At 63.1% G+C, this 27,158-nt stretch overlaps 1 protein-coding gene and 1 long non-coding RNA gene across 4 annotated transcripts in view; one reads left to right on the top strand and one right to left on the bottom strand.

Annotated features, from left to right (window-relative positions):
• Nucleotides 1-27,158, bottom strand: part of Ripor3 (RIPOR family member 3) — a 64,968-nt gene that overhangs the window by 23,358 nt on the left and 14,452 nt on the right. For 2 of the 3 annotated variants that reach the window (XM_046433377.2, XM_046433380.2), the window contains exon 2: nt 5,241-5,359. In XM_046433377.2, coding sequence (XP_046289333.1) covers nt 5,241-5,359 — 119 coding nt within the window. Of the gene's footprint in view, nt 1-5,240; nt 5,360-8,585; nt 8,711-27,158 lie in introns of all 3 variants that reach the window. The other variant, XM_046433379.2, reaches the window with a different exon arrangement.
• Nucleotides 21,809-25,435, top strand: LOC124085584 (uncharacterized). The gene is made up of 3 exons (XR_006849467.2): nt 21,809-22,459; nt 23,604-23,735; nt 23,927-25,435. It is a non-coding gene; the product is annotated as an uncharacterized LOC124085584 (long non-coding RNA).

The raw sequence follows: 27,158 nt of genomic DNA, 5'->3' as shown, positions 1-27,158 counted from the left end.
CCTCAGAGGCCCCTGGGCTTGTGAGCATCCAGGCGGGGTCCGCCATCCAGACAGGACCAGAGCCAAGCGTCACCTACAGACCCCCGCGCCCTGGGCCCCGCCCGAAGGCTCGCAGTCCACGGGAGGCCGAGGTTCCCGTCTGAGAGCCAGGCAGAGCCGCCAGGCCACCGCCCCACCCCGGTCCCGAAGCTCGGAGGGCGGCCAGCTGTATTTCCAGCTGGGCCAGATGCTGGGCATTCCACCCCGCCCCCTCCTCTGCCTGCCTAGGACACCTCCGGCCAGCGCCCAGCCTGGGTCCCCGCTGAGCTGCACATGCAGCCTCAGCCTCAGCCTCATGCTCGGGACCAGGGCCTCGCCAGGCTGCGAGCCCAGGCCACTGGCTGGTCAGAGACGCAGGCTCTCGGGTGGCCACCGGGGTTCAAGCTGGACGCTTCGCCTGCCACAGCCTCCACTTCCTCATCCTTCCGGGGGGCGAAAAGGTCCTGCTCCATGGAATCGCCTCAAGATACTCCTCTCCACAGACGTTTACTAAGCACCTACTATATACCAGCCACCCCGCTAGGGGCAGAGCAGTGACCAAACCAGACAAACCCCTCCCCATGAGCTGAGGGGCCAGCTGGGGGAGCCCAGGGAAGAGCTAACAAGTGAAGACTCTGGGACCAACACTGGGGTCTGTATCCCACTCTCCCACTAACCCGCTGTGTGACCTTGGGTAAGCGAGGGAACCTCTCTGGGCCTCAGTCTTCTCATCTGTAACATGGGGATCAGGGCTGCTTGGAGGGCTGCAAGGGTTAATGACCCTAAGGGGCTTCGAACGCTCGGCAAAGAGCGAGTGGCACATGTGTGCTGAGGTGAAGTCCAAAAGTCACCTCCCAAGGGACCTAGCGCAGGGTGGGGTGATGGCCACGTCAGGTGGAGGGGAGGGCTTCCTCCCCAGATGACCTTTCGTGAAGCCTGGGACCCCCTTAGGGCTGCGACCCCTCCCCTGCCATCCCGAGGCCACTGCACCCACCTCTTGGAACGCGCCCTCCACAGGGTGGCCATGTTGGGGCACGGAGGCCGGAGCTGCTGTGTGGCAGGTGGGCGTCCAGGCGGGCGGGTGGGCAGCTCGGAGCTCCCCCAGCCCCAGGCAGGCGTGTCCCTTGGCCCAGCCCCGCTTGTCCCCCTGGAGGCCTCCCCCCCTCGCTGTGGCCTGGCCGCAGAGCCCTGGCCCTTCCCGGTGGCTCTGAGCCCAGGCTGCTGGACGGAGGCCACTGCGAGGCTGCCTGCCGGGAGGGCAGTGCACGTGTGGCCTCTGATGGCGAAGTCGGCGCATCTGGCCCAGGTGACGGAGCAGCCGGGCGGGGAGTGGCTCAGTAAGTATTAGTCACCCCCAGCCTGCCAGACCGGCTCCCAGGGGGCACGTGCCGCCCAGTGTCCCCAGCGCACGTGAGCCCAGGGCGGCCTCCTGCCGGGTGGCGTCCCAGGCCGGTGCTGCCCCCAGCGAGGGCAGCTCCGCAGCCAGATGGGCCGGTCGGACGGCGCCTGCCCCCGCCCCCGGTGGACGATCGCAGGACCCGCCAGGCTCCAGGTGGGACCACCCGGGACCTGAGCCGACCGTCAGGCGGGTGTCTGGTGACACTGCAGGGTCAGGGCTGAGGACGCACGCACACGGGCCTCGCAGAGAGGCCGCTCTGGGCTCTGAGCTCCCAGTGCACCAACCTGCGACCCCCTGACAGCCGTGGCCCCGGGCCCCCGCTGTCCACTTCCCGCTGCTCTCCTCGGAGACCAGGGCCGCTGCCCCCAGCCAGGCCGACAGGCCCGGTCCCCGGGTTAGAGGGCGTCTGTCGCGGGGCTTTAGCTTGGGGGGCAGTGTACCTGCCCGACAGCCGGGGGAGGGACAGCCCAGCTGCAGAAGGGCAGGAAGGGGGCAAGGGGCAGCCGTGCCTGTCACTCAAGGAAAGTCAGTCCCCGTCTGGTCATCTCTCTGTCTGTCCCTCCCCACACCCCGCCTCGTGCTGGAGAAAGGAAAAGGCCTTACTGTGGCAACCATCCACACCTTAGTATAAGACCCTGCCACCATGTCACTTCCCCCAGTGAATTCTCTAAGGAATAAAACCCCTGACTCTCGTCAAAGGGCTTTCAAGGTTCCAGAGTGGGGGGGGGTAGGAGGTGGGACCCAAGGAGGCATCGGCCCACCCTGAGTGGAGCCCTGCCCTCCAGCCCAGGGTCCGGTGCCTGACCGGCTCCCACGCGGAGGGCCTGGGCGGGGCAGCCGTCGGGTTGCCTGGGAAACAAGCCCAGGCGCCACAGCCGGGACCAGACCCTGGGAGACGGACAGACAGGAAGCCCAGGACAGCCACACTCCCCGTCCTCATGGCCAGCTCCTCATCCTGGGACCAGCGCACGGCACTAGTGGCCACTCAGAGGCCCAGCACCCTCAGGACTCGGAACAGGAGAGCCAGGGAGTGCCACCGGGGCCTGGGGGTCAACAGTCACCAGGGCCACCTTCCTAGACCAGGGCAGAGACTTTGCAGGTCTCCGTCTGATGGCCCATGAGCCTGGGTGTCGGGGTCAGCTCACCTCTGTCCTCTCCCTACCCAGAGGGCAGGGGACCCTGGGCACTTTCTGGCAGAGCTCCTGACTAGGCCTGAGGACATGTCTCCGGGAGCTGGAGGTCAGAGGCCCAAGGCCTAGCGACAGGTGTCCCTGCAGGAGTTGAGGCCCCAGGCGTCCCCTGCAGGAGCAGCTGCAGGCTGTAGGCAGGTGGAGACACGGCCCCCAAACCTCCACAAGGGGACAGCGGGCATCATGTCGGAGTGCAGGGCCCTCGCAGGCTCGGCTACAGCTGAGGCCAGGCCAGCCCCGGGAGGCAGACCCTTCCCCTCCCAGACCACAGGGCCCCTGCATGCCTCAGGGGACCAGTGACCTGCACAGCCCACCTGAGTACAGACCCCGTGGTGGGGGACCTGAAGAAGCCCCAGGAGAGGAGGCTCAGAAATGGCTAAGTCCAGAAGCAGCCTCCATCCCCGGCCAGTTTGTACGCGCACCTACTGTGTGCCTTCCTCACGGTGGCCCTGAGCCCCCATCTCTGAGGCCTGGACTTCAGGTATGATCACTGTGGGTCTTCAGCCGAATTTCCCCTCTCGCAACCTCTGCTTCAGCCCCCAGAGACCATGGCTCAAGTCCTGCGGGGCCTCCTCCTGCCCGCTCTTGTCCCGCTCCTCCCCTCCTCCTGTCCCCCTCCTGCCCCCCTCCTGCCCCCTCCTGCCCTCCTCCTGTCCCACTCCTGCCCCCTTCCTGCCCCCTCCTGTCCCCCTCCTGCCCCCCTCCTGCCCCCTCCTGCCCCCTCCTGCCCCCTCCTGTCCCCCTCCTGCCCCCCTCCTGCCCCCTCCTGCCCCCCTCCTGCCCTCCTCCTGTCCCACTCCTGCCCCCTCCTGTCCCCCTCCTGCCCTCCTCCTGCCCCCTCCTGCCCCCTCCTGCCCCCTCCTGCCCCCTCCTGCCCCCCTCCTGCCCCCTCCTGCCCCCTCCTGCCCCCTCCTGCCCTCCTCCTGTCCCCTCCTGCCCCCCTCCTGCCCTCCTCCTGTCCCCCTCCTGCCCTCCTCCTGCCCTCCTCCTGTCCCCTCCTGCCCCCCTCCTGCCCCCTCCTGCCCTCCTCCTGTCCCACTCCTGCCCTCTTCCTGCCCCCTCCTGCCCCCTCCTGCCCCCTCCTGCCCCCTCCTGTCCCCTCCTGCCCCCCTCCTGCCCCCTCCTGCCCCCTCCTGTCCCACTCCTGCCCCCTCCTGTCCCCTCCTGCCCCCTTCCTGCCCCCTCCTGCCCCCTCCTGCCCCCCTCCTGCCCTCCTCCTGCCCTCCCCCTGCTCCCTCCTGCCCACACCTGCTGTGTGTCCCCTCCGGCTCTCCCAGGCCTGCCCACCCCCGCCTCAGAAGCCCCCCCGCCCTCCCCCACCATGCCAGGTCCCTGGGTGACCCGTGTCCAGGCTGGTCCTGTTGTTGTTGGCTCTGAGCCCAGGCGGGTGGAGCCTGGGTCTGTCCCCAGAGCCCTGGCTGCGGAGGTCGGAGGTGCAGCTCCCCAGGACCCCCAGCTGTCCCCGTCCTCCTCCCGCCCCTGGCGCACCTCAGAGGGGAGCAGGGCAGTGAGGGAGCTGAGGGCCTGGCCGGGGCCTGGCCACTGGGGTACAGCCACTGGAGCCAGGCAGGGCCGAGTGAGGACGGGGCCTGGCCAGGCTCGGGGTCCCCCAGGACATAGCTGCCGGGCCGGCGGATGATGCGGGCACTCCAGGGGAGGGCACGGGCCCGCCAAGGCTGGGGGAGGCCACCGTGGCCAGGACACAGGGCAGGACGGCGGGCGGGCCCCTGCTCCCAGCTGTGGGAGGTGCCGGGCAGCAAGGGGGTGTGGACGGTCCAGGCGGGCGGCACCGGGGACCCGGGACCGGCTGCTGTGGACTCACTGGCCCGCTGCCCAACACACCTGCCCCAGCAGGGGTCCGGGGCCCTCGGGCTGAGAGCTGGCGACGGTTCTCAGGGGTCTGCCCAGTGCCCGGCCTGGGACCCGAGCGGGTCAGCAGCCAGGCTCCAGGAGCTGGGCCACCAGGGGCAGAAACAAGCCTCCTCCCGGGACTCAGTGCAGAGTGTGACAGGGACCGCGGGCGGCAGCCTGCCTGGCCCAGCCCCCACCTGCCACCCCAGGCCTGGCCCTGCAACTCCCCACACACACCTGCTGGGTGTCAGTGTGACAGCCGCTTGCCACACTTGTCACCTCCTCATACCCCTGTGACCACCCCTTAAAGGAGGGATGCTCATGACGCCCATTTTTCAGTTGAGGAAGCCAAGGCTCAGAGAGATGAAGTCACTTGCCTTGGGTCACAGAGCCAGAGTAGGTGGCCCCATTGTCAGGCTACCAAACAGGAAGGGCATTCCTTCCTAACCCCACCCCTAGGAGACTAAGTCCTGAATTTTGCTGTGTGACCTTGGGCTCGTGGACTCACCTCTCTGAGACTATTTTCTGACCTGCCAGGTTGGCCTGGGAAACTCAGACAGACCAACTTCCGGAGCATTTAGGATGATGACTGTTTGGGTCTCAAGAAAATTACAGGTTTCTCCGGCACCGTGTCTCTCTCTCTCTCTCTCTGTCTCTCTCTCTCTCTCACACACACACACACACACACACACACACACACACGCAGGTCGGCCATGAGGACGAGCTGCAGGGACACTGCAGAGGGAGGAGGAGGAGGCCCCCTGGGCACTGGCGGTGCTTACGCGATCCTGCGGCTCTGTGCGCTGCTGAAGCCCGCGAAGGAGGCGCTGCGTCCCACGGCCCCCACGGCCCCCGCGTCCCCGGGGCTCAGGAACCGCACCCTCACTGACATGGCCGTCACCTGCAAGGAGAGGACGGGACAGTCAGCTGCAGGCACTGAGTGCTGGCCGCACAGCAGCCCTAGGGAGGGGCTGGAGAGGAGCTAGTGGAGACTGGGGGCGGCCGGCCTCGAGCCGGGTCTCTGCACTCTGCCCTCGGGTCCCTGCTGCCCACAGCGCTGCCCCTGAGCCAGGATGCGGGCCTCCTAGCCCTGTCCCTCCCGCCTCCGAGGCTAGGGAGCCCCTGCTGGGGTCCATCCGAAAGGAGGCGGGAAAGGAAGGCCAGCAGGGCCAGGGCAGCAGGAATGTCGAGCGCAAGGGGCCGAACGTGAGAGGACGTCTGTCACCCAGAAGCATCAGTGGCCAGGCCCTGTGGGGGGAGGAGACCGCAGAGCACAGGCTGAGACCTGGGAGCCCCAGGGGACTTGCTTGTAACTGAGCAAGGGTAGCTGGGAGCCATGGGAGACTTCTGACAGGTGGTGACAAGCCCCATCCATGGACTGTGCGCACCCAGGGCTGCGTGGTCCTCGCCCCGTCCCCATGCCATGCCCCATCTCTGACCTAGGGCACAGTGAGCCCAGGCCAGAACTCTGTCTTCTATTTTTCTCAAACCGTCTCTAGGTTGACCCCCGTCCCTTGGGGACACAGTCCTTCTAGCTGGTATATTATATTCTGGCACGGGCAGTTGGAAAGTTCTCCTTCCTATCTAACCTAAATCTCTGCTGCTACCATTCCATACTTTGATCCTCAGCCAAGGTGGTGTCAGTTTGAGGATTTCGGGGACCCCGTGGCTCCCACAGCTCCCACGCCGCCATGCCCTCCTTCCTGTGTCCCAGCCCCTCCACCCACTGACTGAGTCCTGCCTCCGTGGTCTGCGCTAGCGGGGCCTCTGCCTGGAGCACCGCAGTGGCCGGTGTCCAGTCTTGTGTTCTGTGTGGTCAGCCCTGCCAGGGCCTCGGGTCCCATCTGCACCCCATGGCACACTGGTACCATGTCCCAGGCCACAGCCCCAGGCACGGCAGGTAGGGGCCTCAGAAACCAAGAATCTGGACGTGGGCTGCAGTCCCACCGGGCCCCTCGCAGGGCCTGGGCCTCCGCGGTCACAGCTGCAAACTGGGAACAGAAAAGTCCTCAGAGGCTGTGGGAGAACCCAGGGCACCGGCACCCAGAGCCCAGCATGCGCAGGGGCCGCCGGGAGCAGCGGGCTCTCTGTGCGGTTGGTGACCCGGCCCCTCCCCGAGCTGAGCCAGGGGAGCCCCTCCAGCCTGCGGCGGAGGGGACCGTGTCCGCACAGCACCCAGCCCGGAGCCAGGGCTGCTGGGAACCTGGCAGAGACCCGCAGCTGAGCGGCTGGGCCCTGGAGGCGCCTTGTACTGAGCACCCTAGTGACTGAGCCCTGTGCCAAATGCCCCCTTTATGCAAATTATCCTATTAAATTGCCACCTCCCCGCCCCCTTTATGCAAATTATCCTATTAAACTGACGCCCTCCTCGCCCCCCCCACAGAAGCCGTCCTTGACCTCATTCAACAGAAGAGGAAACTGAGGCTCCGAGGGGTGACTCAGCCAGCCCCGGGCCCCAGCAGGAAGCGCAGAGCTGGTGCGAGCAGGCAAGCTGACGGTCACCTGGCGCCAGGGGTCCCACACTCTGGGCCTTTCTCTGGCCCAGGAGGACCTTGGCCCCATCTGGGCTTGTACCAGCTCAGAATCGGCTGCCAAACGTTCAGGGATTCTGTGACATCGTGTTGGTGGCTTCCACCGAGCAGGAATATCGAGGCCATGGAAACTGGCCAACACCACGCCTCGGGGCTGTTGCTCGGCTGGTCATTACCTTACAGGCCACTGTGGCCCTGCCCACCGCTGCCCAGGATGACCCCAGGCTGGGCAAGGCAGTGGGGAGGGACCGCGGACCGCCAGGTCATCCTCAGGCCTCCCCATCAACCCCACTGAAGTCCCCTCCACAGGGGGTTCCTAAAAGCAAATGCCAGGTGCTCCTGCTCAGGTTAGAGGGGGATGGCAGCAGAGCTGGGCCCCCGTGGACCAACATGAGGTGCAAGGGTCTGAGCTGCCACCCCAGCACCATGAGGCCGCGTGACCCTGTTTTCCATAAGAGGGGACAGAGGCTCCAGGGCGGGGACCTCCTGGGGACCTGCCCTTTCTACAAGGCTGGCTCTTCACTCTGAGCTCCCTGCCAAGCGGGGCTGGCTCCCTGGACACTGCCCCGTCTCCCCCAGGACGCCCTCCTGGACACCTCTCGGCTCTCCACAGTTTCAGAGGCCCCTCGGCCTCCCGCAGCCCCCAGGTCCCCTGTCACTGTCCTTGTGAGTCGCTGTGGCTCCCGCTAGATGGGGCACCAGCTCCGGCCTGAACAGTGGGTCCTGAGCCACCCCACCCCAAAGAGTCCCAGCAAGTCTTTATGGAACCAGAGAATGAGGACTCAAAGCCCGAGGTCACTTCCCCTGGTCACGGCCCGGCAGCCCGAGGGGCGGCCCTAGTAATTATCACTGGTGCCAGACCCTGGCAGGGGCCCAGGGTCCTGGGAAGGACCAGATAGTGACGGTCCAGGCTTGGCAGCCATGCTCGGCTGCACAGTGTCCCAGCTGATGGGTGTCCCAGCTGCTCGGCTCTGCCGTTCCAGAGTGCGATGGAGTCGGGGTGACAAAGCCTTCTTCGGGACAGCGGCCGCGTGGCTGTGGGGCCCCCCTGATGCTGTCCTCTGAGCCGGTGCCCTACGGGCGCTACCCCGGGGGCTTCAATCAATCTGCCTCCTTCAGCCTCCCGGGCCAGTGAGGCAGCTGCTGCTGTCCCCGCCCTGCAGACCAAGAAACTGGGGCTGCCCGGGAGGACAGCTCCTGGGCTGTCCCCAGGCAGGAGATGCCAGGGCCGGGCTGGGAGCTGGCCTTCGAGGCCAGGGTGGCTGCTGCCCAGCCGAGCTGCATAACCCCCGGGGCTGAGGGTCCTGCAGGGGCCCCAGGGCAGAAGCCGGCGAGTGAGGGGACCTGCCAAACTGGGACGGCGGCGCTCCACGGTGGCTGGAAACGCCACGCCCACCCTGCAGGTGAGGGCGCCCAGGTCCCCGGCACCCCGGGGCCAGCGCCCGCTGAGCTGCTCCGTGGGGCCGGCAGCGCCCCCTCCTGGCCGGCCGCAGTCCTACCAGCTGGAGAAACAGGACCGGGACAGGATGGCTGGGCTGAGGTCACCTGTGCCCGAGGGGCACAGCAGGGCAGGGGCCTCCCCCACGCCAACCTCACCTGCTGCGGCCGCCTTTGCCTGCTGGCTGCTGGGTTGTGGCAGGTCTAGGGAGTCCTGGGAGGGACACTCAGGTGGCTCGAGCAGCCGGCGGTCTGCAGGGCACGAGGGACAAGCCCGCTGGGTCCTGTGCAGAGGAGGGAGGCCTCGTGGCCACGCAGTTCCCAAACCTTTGGTGGAGACAGGACGGCTCTTCCGCCCTCTGTCCTTCTCGCCTCCCTCCGGCCCGGCACCGGGCAGCCCGCGCTCGGGTGGACGTCTCTGGGAAGGTAGGCCAGCTGCAGGGCGTCTCACTGGGCAGCTGCTCCCCGGGCCCTGGGACCGTCCCGGGCCTCTGCCCCAAGGTGTGGCAGCAGGAAGCAGGACCCACTTCCACTGAATCTGAGCCGCTCAGTGCTGACCGCGGCCCGTCCCCGCCGCCCAGCCCACAGGCAACCTGCAATTTCACCTCCCTGAGAGGTGACGCTTCTAAATTTAGCGCCGTGGGCCCCGGGGCTGGGTGGCTCCTGTGCCCGAGTCCTCTCTTAGGCTCTTTTTCCTCCTCTCGAATGCCAGCCAGGCCTGGTTTGCTCAGAGGAGTTTCCAAAATAGCCCCTTTGGTGGAGCAATGAAAGGAAATGGCAGAGCAGCCCGGACGGGGGTGCGACTGCGTACGGGAGGGACGGCGGCCCTCACTGGCCGCCCTGGACCTGGCTGTCTGCACCAGAGCAGGCAGGGAGCCTGCCGTCCAACCCCCACCTGGCCCGGGCAGGACCAGGCCACGCGCATGGCCAGCCTGGGTCCCCAGAGGAAGAGCCGAGAGAACCTAGACGGTTCCTCCCCCGCGGGGCCAGCGCCTGTGCCCACCAGAGCCCTCTCCCCCCGGCACCCCCAGGCCCTTGCACTCTGCCACACTGGCCCTAGAATGACCTCCCTGTGGGCCCAGAGTGAAAGTGGCCTCGCCCCTCACCCTGTCCCCGTCCTGCTTCCGTCTGGGGGTGCCTGTGTCCCTCGCAGGGATCTCAGCTGTGCAGCTGGGACTCCGCCTGTCCTGTGCAGGGCTTGGGGCAGGACCCCCTCAGCGTGCACCTACGGACTACCTGCTGGATGCAGCCTGGGTGTACAGCTGTGGACGGGTCCCGGGGAAGACGGCTGGCGGGTGGCAGTGAGCACCCGGGTGAGCTTGTGCCCTAGTGGGGACATGCAGAGGCCCAAGGGGGCAAAGACAAGTGCTTCGGTCAGCTTCCTTACCGCGGTGACTAAATGACCCCACCAAGCCCACTGCAGGGAGGAAGGGTTCAATTAGGGGCTCAGGATTAGAGGTCTCAGTCCACAGAAGGCCGGCCCATGCCTGGGGGCCGAGGTGAGGCAGGACGTCATGGGGGGGGAGTGAGGCCGATCAGAAGCGGAGACGCCACTCGTCAGGTGCCCCCAACTCCCTCCTCCTCCAGCCACACCCCTCCCTCCAGTGACCAGGCAGCTAATGCCATCAGGGACTAACCACTGATGGGGTTGAGACTCTCACAGTCCGGTGACTTATCCTCCAAATCTTGCACTGGGTCACTGTGAGCTTCAGGGGGACAACTCACATCTAAACCATGACAACAAGATGCCTCGCTCAGCCCGGGTAAGAACGGGAATAGTGGACGCCGGGGAAGGGACATCTCCGTCTGCCAAATGAGGAGCGTGTCTTGGTACAGAGGGAGGAGGGTGGCAGAGTGTGTGGGTGAGGAACAGGGTGTGCGAAGGCTCGGGTGGAGAGGGGCCATGGGCAGGCACCGCCAGCGCCCCGTCTGTCTGCGGGAGCACGGCTCAGCAGGGGGCCTGGGGAACAGCACCTGGACCCGGGCAGGACAGGCCTCCCACACCCTCTGGCTTTGGTGACAGCGCCCTTTGAGCCCTTCTGCCTGCTCAGCAAACCCTGCACCCCCCTGGCCCAGGTAGGTCTTGATGAGCCATGACCGGTACCGACTGCTGTGGGCCCTGCTCACTGACCTTGCCGCAGGCCAGGGGCACTGCCCTGGGGCCACTGCCTCTGGCCAAGTGGTGTCTGTGCTGCCGGCAGGCGAAGTCATTAAGGACGCTGGGACGCCCATGTCCCCGCTGGTTTGAGGGGGTGCTTGCCCTCGGCTCCTGACCTGCCAGCCCACTCTGCTAGCAGCGTCTACCCACAAGGCCGTCATCGGGTGTCACCTCCCACCCACCCTGGCCAGGACCCACCGTGGGCAAGTCCTGCAGGGATGTGGGGCCAGCCACCTCCCGGCATGAGGGGAACCAGAGGGGAGCCTGCCCCCCATAGCCAGGTTCATGCCCCCAGGGAGGAGTGATGGCAATCGGGGACTCTTCCGGCTCCGTGTGGCCTTGGACAAGTGCCCTCCCCCTGGGCCTCTGCTTCCTGCCTGAAAATGGTGGGTCAGCCTGGAGCTCAGGGGTCCCCCGGGCAGGACACTCAATCCCAGGGAGGGGTGGTCCTCAGACACCATGGGGACGCTGCAGGGGAGCCCAGCTACTGCGTCCGTCGTCCCCTCCCTCCCCTCCTCCCTCCCTGGCGCTGGGGTCTGCCCCAGCACAACCCCCAGGGCAGAGCGGGCTGCGGCAGGCAGAAGGGGCCCTGAGTTTGATGAGGTGGTTTGTTTTGGGGGTGTTTTCAGGGTGACCTTCACTTAGACTGTCTGCGTGACACCCCGTGGTCCCTCGGTAGTAGAGGACCTCAGGAAAAGCCAAGCAGGGAACCGGTCCTGGTGGAGCCCTGTCCTGGCCCACTCCTGGCCCCCTGCTGGACTGCCCTCCGGAGCCACCTGACAGTATGGCTGCAGCCAGGAGGGGACCCAGGGGGCTCTGCAGGCAGCCGCAGAGCTTGTGGGCGGGCGGCCCTGGCTTCAGGCTAAGGAATGAGCGGCTCCCTGGGGAGCCCCGGCTCCCAGGTCCACTGTGCCAGCACTGCAGGTGATGGCACCTCCTGACTGTCAGCAAGGGAGGAGGTGGGGCCACTTCACAGCCCCGCCCCTTCCTGTCCAGGAGGCCCTGGGAGGAGTACACTCCCTGCCCGACCCCATGCCTGACCTTCCACCCTCAAGGCCTGTGGGCTCATCAAGGGGCAGTCATGTGAGTGGACAGCAGGTCCTCACCCTGGGTGTCCGAGTCCCTACACCCACTTCACAGACAAGAACACTGGGACCACCACAAACGGTGAAGGGCAAGGTCAAGGTTAAATAACCATAGCCCAGCCCTAAAGTGGAATTTTTGTCACTCTCAGGAAGACAACCTCAAGGACTCCTTGGAACTGTAGGAACTGTTCAAACTAAGATGTGGAGCTGAGTGGCAAGATGTGCGCCCGCGTGGTGGCACACCTGTGACCCCAGTGACTCCGGAGGCTGAGGCAGGAGGATCGTGAGCTCAAGGCCAGTCTCGGCAACTTAGTGAGGCCCTACGTAACTCAGTGAGACTCTCAAAATAAAAATTAAAAAGGGCTGGGGCTGGGGCTCCGTGGCTAAGCACCGTGAGTTCAATCCCCAGGATCAAAAACAGCAAGATACGAACCGTACATGAAGTGACCTCCGTTTTATTTTTGAGACAGACAATGCCTTGCGAATGTCCCACAGTGGACACATGCCCTCGGAATTAGAAAAGAATTGTTAATGAAGAAAGCAGCGAGGTTGATTAAGTCGTCTGCAGTGGCACAGTGAGTCCCCGGGTGGACTTGGGTGACCTCTAACTACAGGACGTTTCCTCTTTAAAAAAATAAGCCTCCGAATACCATCTCCATCCAGCTAAGGCCACCAGGGCCCTGTGAGGTAAAATGACACCTGGCTTCCTGTGACACACCAGAGGCGTCTTATTGTGAGGCCCCACCACTGACCATCACGGGGGCTGGCCAGAGGTCACCTGGGAGGCCAGCAACACTCCGGGCAGAGTGTGTGGGGCAGCTGGGGGCTGAGGGAGGGCCTGGCAGGGACCTGGGAGAAGGGGCCTCTGGGGACTCCCGAGCCCTGCGCTGGTCTATGGTCGCCGGAGGGACTGAGGTCAAGTGGGAGCCGGGGGCAGGGGATCTTCCCAACACTGTCCTCAGGGGAGCGAGGGGCGGGTGGCTTGAGACTGCCCCTGGTTGATGGCCATGAAGGACTCAGGGACAGAGCGAGTGACAAGCCCCCCTAGGCCTGCTGAGCGCAGCTGGGCCTGGCCTCCGGGCGCTCGGCACGTCCCCCTCCTTCTCTGTCCTGGCCTGACGGAGCCCTGTGCTCCCTCCCCACCACTCGGGGGAAACCCGAGGCTCGGGGACAGCAGGTGACATGCACTACAAGTGGTGGCACCGCACCTTCAAGAACCCGCCTTCTGGCTTGCACACGCAGCGTGGCCCAGGTGGCACCAAGGCCGGCGGTCCTTGCTGTGAGCGTCCTATGTATCCGCAGCGCCCCCCACTGCCATGAACAGTGCGGCCTCTAGACCCTGCCACGCGTCCCCTGGCGGAGCCCACAGCAAGGACGCCCTCCTGAGGGCAGTTCCCAGGCGTGGGCAGCACCCTTGACCAGCCGGGTGGTGGCCAGAGTGGCAGCCGCATGTTCTGTGTCTGGTTGGTCACAACGGGGTCCACACAGGTCCCCTCACAGGAATGGGTTGTGGCCTCTGGCAGGTCCAGCAGCCCCCCACCTCCAGAAAGGGCTCATCAGCCCGCGTGTCCCCAGCTGCACCCCCCATACACACCCCAGTGCACAAGGACCCACAAAAATGTCTGAATTGGTTTTGAAATTGGAAGACAGACATGGACCTCAGGACACAGAAACCCTTCAGTCCGCGACTGTGACCTCTTCGCCTGTGAGCCAGCAGCCCCAGAGACCCCACCTGACCCCTCGTGGAGGAGGGTCCGCTAGCAGGGTGGCCCGCAGTCCCCCGGGGCTCCCCTGCAGCACCCTCGAGTCCACCCTCCTCCCTCCCCAGCAGCTCTTCCCGCTGCCCCGTCCAGCCCTTCCGCCCCTGGTCTCAGCTGCCATCTGGTCTCAGACCACACCTGACCGTCATGATCACACTTGACCTGCAGGCGCTGGCTCAGTCCGCTGGCTTTGGCCGTGACCTGGGCTGAGCACCCCCTACCCAGCTCCCCAGCCCACAAGGACTGGCCACCCGCTCGCTGGCTGACCTGCCGGAGCCCATGTCATGGCAATGTCCCTGAGCTCCAGGCCCTGCTCCCACGCAGCCTCTGGCCCCGTCCCTCCCTCCCTGCCCCTGGCCCGCACTGCCCCCCATTCCTAGGGGATGAGCGCACTGACCCTGGCCTGTCCAGGGTCCCCTTGCCCCTTGCTGGCTCCCAGGACCTGGGTACAAGCCCTATGGGGATCTCCCCTGGCCCCGCCCAGGCCCGCTAACCTTTTCACTTGTTTTTATTGGGGGTGTGTGACAGACACTTCAAATACCCGCCAAGTCTGTCCCTGTTCCCTCCCGCTAGTTACCAGGGACCCACTTCCCCTCCGGTGGACCCAGGGCCCCGGCCAGGCCTTGGTCTGCCCAGCCTCCTCTGCTTCCCAGGAAGCCCCAGCCCGACCTCTTTGTCCCTCCAGCCCCCCCAGGCCAGCCCCGGCGCCTGCTCAGCCCCTGCCCCCCAGAAAGCCAGAGTGATGCTTGAAAATGTCCCCAGCCTTTAACACCCCCCAGCAAAGGGCGCCTTGGCACTCCTGAATGATGGCCTGCTGCCCTCCACCCTCGCCTCCCATGGCTCGGTGGACACCATGTCCCCTTGTTGGCAGCACCACCTGTGACCGTGACACAGCAGTGTCACTGTCTTTTAAACCAGACTACTGCAGGGCACCTGTGGGAGGTGGGCGGAGCAGTACATTTACCACGTAGGTCTCTGGGGGCACCCTGGGCAGCAGATGGGCCTCAGGCAGCTGGCGTCCCAGTGGGCACCTCTTAGATGCTGCAGGACAGGGAGGCCTGTCAGGGCTCCGTCAACTCACACAGAACAACATGAAGCTGGACTGTCACCGGGAGGTGACACACGGCAGCCTTCAGGGAGCTGGAACAGGGCCCTCTGCTTGATCAACAATTCCTAAGGGATGTTTTTGACACCAAGAATGTGCCATTTTGCATCTGTGACAACAAGGACGTGGAACCTCATGGCCTCCTCCTGCACAAAGAAGCAAACAAGTCACCACCCGGGGTCTGTCGAGGGGGAGCATCGGGAGGGACGACCTGGGTGTGTTCAAGGCGTTAACTGGAAAACCTAAAGTGTTAACTGTTTCGTACCCCCCAGTAATAGCGTGGGATGCCCTGGTTGGATGGTTTTCATTTCCTATTATAAAGAAGTTGGCAGAAAAGGCCCAAGCAGTCTTCTCCAGAGGCCTCCCGCTGCGGGACTAAGAAGGAACCAGATGGACAGCCAGCAGCAAGGGCGCCACGATGCCCCTTTCTTGCTCCTCAAAAATAAATCACAGAGCTGGGCGCAGCGACGCACACCTGCCACCCCACTGGCTTGGGAGGCTGAGGCAGGAGGATCGCAAGTTCAAAGCCAGCCTCAGCAAACCTAAGCAACGCTGTGAGACCCCGTCTCTTAATAAAATATAAAATAGGGCCGGGGATGGGCTCGGAGGTCGTGTGCCCCTGAGTTCAATCTTTGGTGAAGGAGGAGGAGGAGAAAAAGGAAGGAAAAGAAATCCCAGTAAGGGCAAACCTTGTCCCCACACCTGCAGCCGGGGGCAGGTGCTGAGCCGCCCGGTGCACACCTCCGGGAGGGGGCGGGGTTGGCATCAGGCTCTGGGAAGGGAGGGGTCGGGGCTGGAGCAGGCCACGCCTTCTGGGCGGGGCCCAACGCCCTGGCCCCGCCCTGGCCCCGCCCCGCCCTGCGGCCCCTCGGCTCCGGAGCCTCGGGCGGTGGTGAGCGCAGGCCCGGGGACTCCCGCCCGGCACGTGGGCTGCGAGGAGCAGGGCCTGTTGGTGGCGGAGGCTGCTAACAGCCCAGGAAGTGGTCAGGGGCTCAACAGAGAAGAGCCATCTGGCCCTGCGAGGTCAACAATTTACAGGAGGACTGGCCAGCCGGCCGCCGCTGCTCTGCTGGGCGTCTCCTCCCCGGCGCCTGCGGGGGCACTGTTCCAGCCCTGGCCCCAGCCCACGCGCCTCCCATTCTCAGGACTGAGCGACCAGGCCAGATGGTCAGCCCACACCCTAAGGAGAGCGGATTTCCTCCCCGAGGCCGACTTTCTAGAACCTCGAGTCCTGAAGCCCCGTCTTCAGCCCTGGACCCGGCTTCCCTACGGGAGACCCCTACTGGTCTCCCCTGGTATTGCAGCCCCGCTCTACCCGCCGCGCAGCCAGGGCCCGGGCTCCACGCTCGGGGTGAAGTCGGCGGACTCCCAAGCACCAGGGAGATGCTGTGGCTTTAACAGCCTGAAATAAACAGCTTGGGCTGGAACCGTAAGCCTGGAGTTTCCAAAAGTGTTGCAAAACATTCGAGGCAGATGCTAGGATTTGTGTACTACAAGCTGTTTATCAATTAATTCCTTCTTTGCCAAACATTCTTCCTCGGGTCTGCTGGGAGATGATTTTGCTGGGAATGCATCTCAATTTTGTAATGAAAATCATCAGGAAAAGAGCTTGCTTTATGGGGCTCCTGTTACCAAAAAATGTGGGTGGAACTGGTTGTTCCCACAAAGACAAAGATGGTACTGAATTTTGAAATCATGTAAAAAAGAAAAGTGAGCTCCAGGAAGCAATGACTTCCAGGAAGTAGTGACCTCCAGACAGATCAGGAACCACAAGATGAACACCCACAGACTCTTGCAGAGGTGGCAAGTCTAAGCCTTGGGGTCAAAAAACCCTAGTTCAATCCAGCCTTTGTTGCTTTTAAGCTATGTGATCTTGGACAAGTCACTCGTCCTCTTTGAACCTCAGAGTCCTCATCTATGAGATGGAAGCCACTGAGATGACCTTACGTGATCTCACTTTACATTTGGGAAGACGTGCTGCTTTGTCCTCATTAGAAGAGAAGTTCATCAATGTTTATAGCAGCTCAATTCACAATAGCTCAACTATGGAACCAATCTAGATGCCCTTCAACAGATGAGTAGATAAAGAAAATGTGGTACACATCCACAATGGAATATTACTCAGCCTTAAAGAAGAATGAAATGATGCATTTGGAGGTAGATGGATGGAGCTGGAGAACATCATGCTAAGTGAAATAGGCCAGCCCCCAAACCAAAGGCTGAATGTTTTCTCTGATAAGCGGGTGCTGATCTGTAGTGAGAGGGGCAGGGATGGGGAAGAATGGAGGAACCTGGATTGTGCAGAGGGGAGGGAGGGGAGGGGTGGGGCTGCGGGGTGGGAAGGAGAGTAGAATGACAGACATTGTGGCCCTATGTACATGTATGGTCACACTACTGGGGTGACTGTGCACCGTGTGCAGCCAGAGGAAGGAGAAGTTGTGCTCCGTCTGTGCACAATGTGTCCACAGGCGTCCTGCTGTCGTGTACCTAATTAGAACAAATTAAAAAAACAGAAGGGAGACAGGAACAGAAGAAGGGGATGGGGGAGGGAGGGGGGAGGGAGGCACTGGGGAGTGAAACTCATCAAATCACACTGTTGTATCATGGGCACGTGTGAAGACAACAAATCCCGCTGTTATGTGTAATTAAGATGCACCAATAAAGAGGAAAAGGAGGAGTTCAAAGGATAATTTGTATCTTTCCACAGCCTTGTGCTGCTGACCCTGGAGGTCCGGGTCCAGTGGCCACTGTAACAAAGTCCTGCAGGCTGTGCAGCTTAGACAGCAGAAACTTACTGTCCCCAGTTCTGGAGGTTAGGACCCAGAGTCAGGTGTCGGCAGGGCTGAGCTCGCCCCAAGGACTCTGGGGAAGAGCTGCCTCTGCCCTGCGCGGCTGCCCGCCCCTGGGTCCCTGCCCGCCTGGGTCTGCTCCTGCTCCTGCCTTGGCACCCCGTCTTCTCATAAGGACACCTCGTACTGGATCAGGACCCACTAATGACCCGTCCTCACTCCATCACGTCTCCTAAGGCCCTGTTTCTGGGACCGGGGACTCCAACTGTCTTTGAGGGACACAACTCAGCCCAGAACAGACAAAAAGCGCTTTGTTTCCCCAGCAGCTCAGCGACAAGCAGGCGATGAGCTGTGGGGGCGGCTCCGAGCGCTGGAGGGCGGAGACCCAGACCTGTGTCTAGAAAGCACCCACGTGCTCGTGCTCGAGGTGGCGAGGGACAGCAGAGGAGGGGACACCCTGGAAGAGGGCGGGGCCGCAGGTGAAGCCTCTGGGCAGTGGAACTATCACTTCCAAGAACGTCCCGGGGTTCCTACGGTGTCCCCCCAGGACGTGGCTCTTCTCACTGCTGTTGGGCTGGGACAGGACCAGAGCCCGCTGTCCCCTCACCAAGGAGAGTGCCCAAGCCAGGTGAAGAGGACGCTGCTCCCTGGAGAAGGACTCTGGAGCCAGAGGACGGGAGACAGAATGTGCCCTGTCCTCATCTGCCCGTGGCAGTGCCCACTGCGGGGTCTGCTCCGGCTCCTCCTGGGCCCCCGGCGCGGTCCCCGCCCAGTTCTCCGGACACCTATCACTTGGTGAGTGTCCTCCCCAGGACCTTCCAGGAGGCCCTCAGCTTAAACTAGCCAGACCCTCTTCCCTGGCGCCCACGACCTCCCCGCAGGCCACCCCAGCGGCCGGTGTCAGTGACGCTTGGGAAACTGGAAGCTCTGGAGCAGCGTCCAGCACAGTGGGGAGGGACAATGACGGCCATTTTAGGAAAATTAAGTTTTAAAATTCAACAAGTGAGCCCCAAGCTGCCGGAGGACACCTTCAAGACCCGGGAGGATCCGCGGTTGGCATATCCCGGGACCAGCCAGACTCCCGAGGGCGCGGCTCGGCCCCTGGCACCTGCCCCTGGCACACACACGGGGGCACAGGGTGCAGCTGGACCGTCCCCCTGGACAGCGCAGGCCCACAGCCTGGCCTCCCTGGACACATGCTGTTCCGACCCCGTGTCCCCTTGGCCGGCTGCTTTTCCTGCTCCACGAGGGGGGTCTGCTCGGCCCAGGGGCAGTTCCTGTAAAAGCCACCTTCTGTGACCCCACGGGGCGAGTCTGTGGGAACCGCTCCCCGAGGCCGGGCTGGCTGGGAGCAGATGACTGTCCCCTGCCAAGGTCCATCATGAGGTCTGAGGCCTCTGACGGGAGCTGCCAGTGCCCAGGGCTCCAAGAGCCCTGCCCGGGGGTTGCAGAGAGCTGGCCGCTGCCCTAACTGGCCGGACTCGGCCATTCACCGTGGGAGCCTCGTTCTCGCAGTGACCTGGGGGAAAGGCACAGACCTCCCGGCCCCGAAGCCGGGCTCTGTCTCAGTCCCCTGGGCTGCTGTAAGGACACCCACAGACCAAGCTGCTCGAAAACTGACATCTGTCACTCAAGTCCTGGAGGCCAGAAGCCCAGGTCACAGTCCTCGTAGTCAGGCCCCACGAGGGCTGCCCTTGGGCTGCAGCCTGAGGCCCTTTTGCTGCATCAAGTGGCAGAGAGAGGGCAAGTGACCGTCTGGGGTCTCCTTCACGAGGGCACTGATCCCGTGTACGAGGACTCCCAGGTCCCCAGGTCCCAGCGCCCAGCACCGTCACCCTGGGGCTCAGGATTTCAACATGCAGGCCGGGGGTGACACAGACTCTCCGTCCCTAAGAGGCTCCCAGAGGAGGAAGACGTAGAATCCGTCTGAATCTGCGAAGTTCCAAGAGGACGAGAGGAGGCCGGGCTGCCTGCTGCCCTTCCCAGGGCGCCCCCACCTCCCGCAGCAGGACAAGGCCACCTGTGCCACTCCAGAGCCCCTGGGGCCGTGGGCAGCACTTCCAGGACCCCTGACGGGAGTCCTCACAGGAGCCCCGTAGAAGGCCAGCTCCTCCTGGTACAAGTGGCCAAAGGATGAGAGGGACCTGGGGGAGGCGGATGCCCGGCCCCCTGCTGCGCAGAGACAGCGGCCACACAGGGAGGAATGCAGGGGAAGTAGCCCCAGTCGATGGCTAATAAGGAAGTGGGGACCTTGGTCCTGTCACCACGTGGAGCTGAATTATGCCAACAAAGATGAGCTTGGGCCGTGGGCCGTGGCACTCGCCGGTAATCCCAGGGGCTCGGGAGGCTGAGGCAGGAGGATCGTGAGTTCAAAACCAGCCTCAGCCGAGGCAAGGCCCTGAGCAACTCAGTGAGACCCTGTCTCTAAATAAATACAAAATAGGGCTGGGGACATGGCTCAGGGGTCAAATGCCCAGGTTCAATCCCCAGTAAAAAAAAAAAAAAAAAAAAGAATGGTCTTGGGCGCCGATCTGTCCACGACCCACAGCCTGATCAGCAACTGGTGACGTCCTGGGTGGAGAGACCAGGGCCACCTGACTTCTGAGCTGCGCAGTGGGAGCTGTTAAGCCACAGGTTTTGGGGGCTTGATCTGCTGCAACGGAAAACCAGCCCGGCCTCTGCAGAGGCAGCCTCGCGGGGAAGCCTCCTGTGCCACCCACCCTCCCCCGGGTCAAGCGGCCAGACAGGGGCTCCAGAATCAGAGCAGGTCCCACAGCCTGGCTGTCCCAACTGCTGGCTCTGTGACATTGACAGAAGCAGCCTCCTTTCCCTCTCTGAACCTCGTTTCTGCCTCTGTAAAATGGGACTGGAGATCAGGTGCTCGCTGGTCATCAGGGCAGGGCACCCGGAGGCCGCTGGAGAAACGCGAATGCCCGCCGGGCACTGTGGCGCACACGTGTCCCAGCTGCTTGGGAGGCTGAGGTCGGGGGTCACTTGAGCTCACAGGTTCAGGACCAGCCCTGGGCGTCATGGTGACCATCCCCCAAAAGAAACACGAGGTCTTGGGGGTGGCCAGAGCTGACCCCACGTGCTGTGTGAGCCACAGGCCAGTGGGAGTCAGGACCCTGACGAGGCACACGGGTGGTGCATGCATGGTGTTCTCAGTGGGCACAGCGGGGCGAAGGCCAGGCCTCAGCGCCTGACCGTCCCCCTGTGGACAGGTATGGGCCGGGCTCTCGCCTCCTCAAGGCCCCGTTTACACTGGTTCCCCTGAGGAGGGAGGGTTCTGTTCTGTTCTTGTCTTTTGGGGGGACTAGGGATTGAACCCAGGGGTGCTGTACCACTAAGCCACATCCCAGCCCTTTATTTTTCAAATTTTGAGATAGGATCTTGCCAAGTTGCTGAGGCTGGCCTCCAATTTGTGATCCTCCTGCCTCAGCCTCCTGAGTACCCGGGGTTAAAGGCATGTGCCACCGCACTAGGCCAGGAGGGATGACTTTTAAGTCTTCTGCCACTGATGAAGGTGACGCCGAGGCCCTGCCCCATGAGGAGGAAGCCAACCCTGGACCCAGGCACTTCCACTCCTGGAGGCACCTGCCCCTGCCCCGTCCCTCCCCCAAGTCCCGCAGGCTGCAAACCCCAAGCCCCTGCCGACGGCTGTTCCTCTGGTCCTCCCACACGGGAGAAGTCACCAGCCCTTCCATCCATTGCTGTGCGCAGCCTCAACAAGAGTCCTGCTGCTGGGCACGCACGTCCAACCCACGGGGAGCGGCCGCTTCACATGCCTCAGCTCAGCCGCACTCAAAAGGACGGAGAGTGACCAGGGCAGGAGGCGGCGGCCAGTGGCACCTGACTCACTGTGGGCGCCACCTGGGGCAGACGCTTGAAGGCCTTCCAGCAAACGGACAAACGGACCAGGCTGTCCAGGCGGCGGGATCCACCTGGCCGTGGGGAGGACTGGCGCTGGGTGGCTGCCCTGCAGCTGGACCCCGAGAACGGACGCTGCGTGGACACAGCCAGACCCAGGCCCAGGCGGCCCACGCCCCGTCCCACCAAAGTCCAGGGCAGGCAGACCCGACGGCAGGCGCATTAGCGGCTCCCAGGGGCCGGGCGGGGGAGGACGGTGGCCGCCACGGGCCTGGGGTGTTGGGTGGTAATGAGAATGTTCTGGAATTACTGGTGACCGCCGTACTGCCTTGTGACTGTGCTAAGAGTCGCTAAATTGTCTACTTAAAAGGGCACACTTCACGGCACAGGAGTCGTCTTCATGTTTTTATGATCTGTTTTAGGCGCCGGCTTATGAGCTCAGGGGGCGTGTAGCCCTGGGTGCTGACCAAGGACCCGCTGCCCGAGCAGGCCGCCCAGCACCCAGGCCTCTCCCGCCCCGACTCCATGTCTCCGCCAGCGCCCTGGCCCTCACCTGTGCCGCCGCGGCCTGGCCACGCTGTTCCCGCCCTGGACTGGTCTCCTGTCCTTCCTTGGCAGGTCACACTTGCCCCCAAGCAAGTCCCAGCCGCCTCCCCTGGGCAGCCTTCCTTGACCCCTCAGGGCAGGGAACAGCTGTCCCTTCCAGATGTCCCACGGGAGGCAACCGTGGCGGCTGAGTCACACCCACGCAGCCGAGGCTCTTAGACCAGCGTGTCCCAAGCGTCATTCGTTGAGCAACTGGAACTGGGCGCCGGGCCCGGGGCGCTGGACCGCTGGCCCCATCCCCAGCTCTTCTGGTTTCTGTGCTGAGGCGGGTCTCACTACGCCCCTCAGCCTCCCGGTGGCTGGGATCACAGGTCACCGCCCCCGCCCAGTGCCACCCTCTCAGCCACCCCAGTCCCTTTCCTGGACGTGTGACCACCTCCACCACCTCCCGGTTCCCCGTCCCTCCTTGAATTGCCCTTTGGCACTGAACACACTGGACATTCCAGGTGTCGCTGTTTCCCTGTGTGGGATCGGTCACCCTGCCGGGGACGCGGGCTCTAGAAGGCAGGGTCTTGTCTGTGTGGCTCCCTGTGAAGCCCCCAGCCCCCTGAGGAGCGTCCCTGCTCCCGGCCGAGGGAGAGTGAAGGGGGCCCCGCGTGGACGCCTTCCCAGGGCCACTCTGTCGCACGCCGTCTTGGCACCGCGTCCACCCGGCTGAGGCAGGTGAGTGGATGGGGAGCCAGTTGACCCAGGGACGGTTTTGTCCGGGGTGAAGCTCCCAGCCCGTGGGCCACCCCAGGTCCTCCCCGTGGTGTCCCCAAGTCCCGACTCGGTCCTCCCCGCAGATTCTCCCCAGGACCAGGACAGCCCCGGCTTCTGCAGAGGAGCCGCCTCCCGGCCCCCTGCAGACCACAGGGTGGGGCGCCAGGGAAGGAGCAGGGACCCCCAGGAGCCGTGGGGAGCCCAAGGGCTTGGGGACAAGCTCCCTCCTTCCGCCCAGCACCTGGTGCACTGCCCGGGGAGAGCAGGCCAGCCACCCCGCTGTCCCCATGCCTCGGCTGGGCGCCCTGACGCCAGTCACGGAGCAGATCTGGAACGAGCTGGGGTTGCTCAGACCCCGCTGACGCCATCTCACAGGGAGAGTCCCCACGTCCCTGCTGGGCTCTGTGGAGGGCTGGGCCCGTGGCGTCTGCATCCATCTACAGGGGCTTGGCTCCCGTGGGGCTTGGTGTCCCTCCTGCTCAGCTGCATGGCTGTGTGTGCGTGTGTGCATGTGTGTGTGCATGCATGTGCGTATGTGTGCATGTGTGAGTGTGAGTGTGCACGTGTGCATGTTTTTGTATGTGCGTGTGTGCGTGTTTGTGTGCACATGTGTGTGCCTGTTCCTGTGTGTGTACATGCACGTATGTGAGTATGTGTGTGCACATGTGTCTGTATGCACATATCTGTGTATGCACGTGCATATATGCACGTGTGTGTATGTGTGTGCACGTGTGTGCGCACACACATGTGCGTATTGTGTACGTGTGTGCACACATGTCTGTGTGTGCGTGTGCATGCATGTGTGTGTGTGTGTGGTGTGCACAGCACACGCCCAGCAGTAAGCCACCAGCCGAGGCACAGCCAGGACCTCTGCGCATCTTTAAGCAGGAACCACGGGACTGTGCTGGCTGGTGCCGAGGCTGAGGCCGAGGCTGTCCCACTCTCCCGCTCTCGGAGTCTCCTGCACCCAGGGCGCAGATTTCTGCCTCCACCTCCCGCCCTCCAGTTTTTTGGGGAGATATAGGCGCGTCTGAGGAGGGAGTCAAGGCCACTCCTACTCCTCCACCAGCTCAGGAGAACCTCCCTTCCCTTTTCCACTCCTTAGAGCCGAAGGGCCTTCATCAAATTCCAGCTCTGCCGCAGGCCGGCTGCTTGACCCTGAAAACCACGTCACCACTCGGAACCGCTGTTTCCTCTTTCGTCATAAGGTGCCCACCCCTTTGCACCAGGAGGAGGGGTAAGTGAAGGGAGGTGTGGCCAGAGCTCGGGGGCTTCGGCACCGAGTGAGGGCCCCACACACGCTGCACCGTGATCCCAGGGTGGATGTGGGATCTCTAAGCCCTTCCACCCAACAGCGGGTTTCACGTTTCGCTCCCGAGCACTCTTAATGACCACAGAACACCTGCCACTCCGTTCCCCTGTCGATAGACACAGAAGTCGGCCCGGGTCGCGCACTCTGCCGCGGGGACATTCCTGGACTCGACTCTTGGGCACGTCTCTGGGATGGACTCCCAGAGGTTGAACCCCTGGGTCAGAAGGCGCAAGGACTCCAAGGACCCACCCACCACACATGGCCAAGGACATCCAGGGCCCGTCTGGGAGACCTGCCTACCACGTCCCCTCTGCCCCAGGCCACCCCCTTTTAGGCACCACCAGTGAGACAGGCAAAGGCCACTCTCACCCTTTAATTAATCCACATTTTAAACCATTTCGTCTGCTGTTTTCCTAGCGCTGGTTCACAGCTCAGTGCGCTGAGGGTCACCGCGTGCGGGTCTTGGGCGAGGCACCCTCCCCCTGAATTAGCCTGCTGTCGTGCCAGGGACGGAACCCAGGGCGCCGAACCCGGAGCCACGTCCCAGCCCTTTTTATTTTCTTATTTTGAGACAGAGTCTTGCTAAGTTGCCCAGGGCCTCACTAGTTATGAGGCTGGTGATCCTTCTGCCTCAGCCTCCCAAGTCGCTGGGATTACAGGCGTGAGCTGCTGTCCCTGACCCTTTTTTTTGGTGATGCTGGGAATGGAACCCAGGCCCCGCCCACACGGAGCACAGGGTGTACCACTGAGCTGCATCCCAGTCGCGCTCCATAAAACATCTTCATCAGACTTCTGGGGATACACCCAAAAGATGTGAAGGCTGGGGACCCGGGGCTCCAGTAGACATTGGTTCACCCACGTTCACAATGGTCCAAAGGTGAAAGTAGGTGGCAGATGGGTGGGTGACAGGGTGTGGTACTGTGTACACGAGTGTGTGTGTACTCAGACGTATGCATACATATGTGTGCCGTGGAATATTAGTCAGCCTTAAAAAGGAAGGGAATTTTGCTCCATGCTATGGCACAGATGAAGCTTGAAGACGTCTACTCTTTCTTTCTTCCTTTCTCTTTCTCTTTCCCTCTCTTACATGGGCCTCGCTATGTCACCCAGGCTGGCCTCGAACTCGTGGGTTGTGGTGCGAGATCCTCCTGCCTCAGCCTCCAACTAACTGAGAGGCTGTCAGGCACCGGGCAAGCCAGCAGCCGGCCACGAGAGGCCAGTCCTGGGGATTCCTATCGCGGGAGGTCCCTAGAGCAGTCGATTCCTAGCTCCCCTCCCCGTCCCCCGAAAACAAAACAAAAAATAAATGGGAACGGCGGTCACCCTGGGCCAGGGGGGTTGGTGTTTGATGGACAGTTTCACTTGGGGAAAATGAACGGTTCTGGAGGTGGCTGGTGTGATGCTTTCACACAAATGTGAACGCACTTGACCCCACAGAACTATCCCTAAAAATGGTCAAAATGGTAGATTTTATGTCATGTATATATTTCAGGGCAATAAAAGTCTCTTAAGCTCCATAAAATCCTGTGAGGTACTTATTATTATCACCCTCCCCCTTTTTGAAACGGTTGTGAAATTAAGGCTCAGAGAGGCTGGGCTTGCTAGGAAGTGTCACACAGCCTCTGAGAGCTGCGGCAGGTCTAACTCTCTCAGTCCGTCACACTCAAGAATCCCGGCCGGCCGGAGCCCGAGGGCACATTCCAGCAACGGGGCAGCAGGTGGAGCGGCCAGAGCCTGGAACTGCGGCCCCAAGCCCAGAGTTCAGCTCCGAATTGACTCCCGCCTTCCTGTGGCTCTAAATTTGGCCAAACGGGTTCTTCCAGCCCCGGGATGACGCGGGCACACTGTTGTGGAGAGCAGAACTTTTTCCTGGTCTGAAAGAAAGAAAATAACGCAGCAGTGGCGTTCGGAGAAGCGGCCCTCGGCCAGCACCGCCTAAGAGTGAAGGGGGCTCGGGGGCGGGGGCGGGGGACAGCGATGGAGACCGTGCCTCTCGACCCCGGGTCTGGCCACCTGCTCCCAAGGGGACGGACAGAACCTCGGAAATGCTCAAGCTCAAACCTCCAGCCAAACTGAGATCCCCCTAAAATTCCAAGAACAAACTGAGCCTCTCCCCGTGCGCTCCAGGACAGGGTCCTTGGGGACTCGCCCACTGAGTCCCGGGACATCCCCGCCCTCTGGCATTCTGCTGGGTCTGGCTGCTGACGACCAAGGATCCTTGCACACTGGACCCGGGAGGACCTTCCCTTTTGGCCACAGGCAGGATTTTGGTGCTTGACCCAAAGAGATGGCCTGTCCCTTCACTTTCCTCCCTCAGGAATGTTCAACTGGAGACACCGAGGACATTCCAGTCAGTGCAGACAGGAGCAGAAAGGTCAAGAGCTGGTGGCCATTGGGGATATGTGCCCTCAGCCACGGGGTGAGGGGAAGGTGCCGCAGGGCTCTGGATCCCAGGGAGAAGGTCAAGGGGCTGGATCAAGCTTCTCCTGAAGCCCACACTCCCCACAGAAGTTTCAGTTATGTGAACAGACAAGTCTTTCTTCGTATTAATTTCATCGGTCTTTCTGGATATAAAAAATTTAATAACCAAAAGAAATATCCATATAACCTTCCAGTTTGTCTCTTTCTAACCTGAAATTGTCGGAACAGATTTCTGAGTCATGGAACTCACAGACCTCACTAAAGCAGCCAAGCCCCTTTGGAAAACAAGGTCCAAAGCAGTGTCCCCATGTGTCCCCAGTGACTAGCTCCCCCCTGGTCGAAGTGCTTGGCGGGCAGGCAGAGTTAGGACAGAGCTGCAGGGACCCACTGTCCACAGGACAAGCCCTCCCCAGCCCCAGGGCCTCTGGCTGTGGTATCTCGAGGGCTCAGGCGAGGCCAGGCCAGGGAGACCGGAGGCCAGGCCTGGGGCAGAGACGTGTCCTCCCTGGGGCTTGTGCGGTGCTGTGTGGCCACCAGTGAGTTGAGTGACCACAAGGACGGAGGGCATCACAGGACAGCAGGGAGACAGGGCCTGGCGCTGCAGGGGCAGAGGCCACGTCCACCCTCCGTCTGCTCCTCCCAGCTGAGCACTGGGCTGCCTCCCGCCTCTCCAGGGCCACAGAGGTGACAGGGTCCCAGGCCCCCGGGAAGCAGTGGCTTTGGTCCCTGGCTAGGGCCAGACCCTGGAGGAGAAGCCCTCGGGGGAGGGGCAGACTGCAGGACCCCGTCCGTCCCCCCGGCAGCCGCGGGGCAGCAGGGCAGGGGCCTGAGCCTGGTGTGATGAGGGCTGGGAGGAGCCCGGGGCTGTCCACCCTCTGCCGCCACCTGTGGCCAGCTAGCCGGGGCCAGAGCAGCCACATATGTGTG

This window comes from Marmota monax, unplaced genomic scaffold, assembly GCF_021218885.2.
Source record: "Marmota monax isolate L192 unplaced genomic scaffold, Marmota_monax_Labrador192_F-V1.1 WCK01_AAM20220418_F8-fsc00014, whole genome shotgun sequence".
Lineage (NCBI taxonomy): Eukaryota > Metazoa > Chordata > Mammalia > Rodentia > Sciuridae > Marmota > Marmota monax.
The sequence above is the reverse complement of the archived record's forward strand: the minus strand, read 5'-3'. Positions and strand labels throughout refer to the sequence as shown.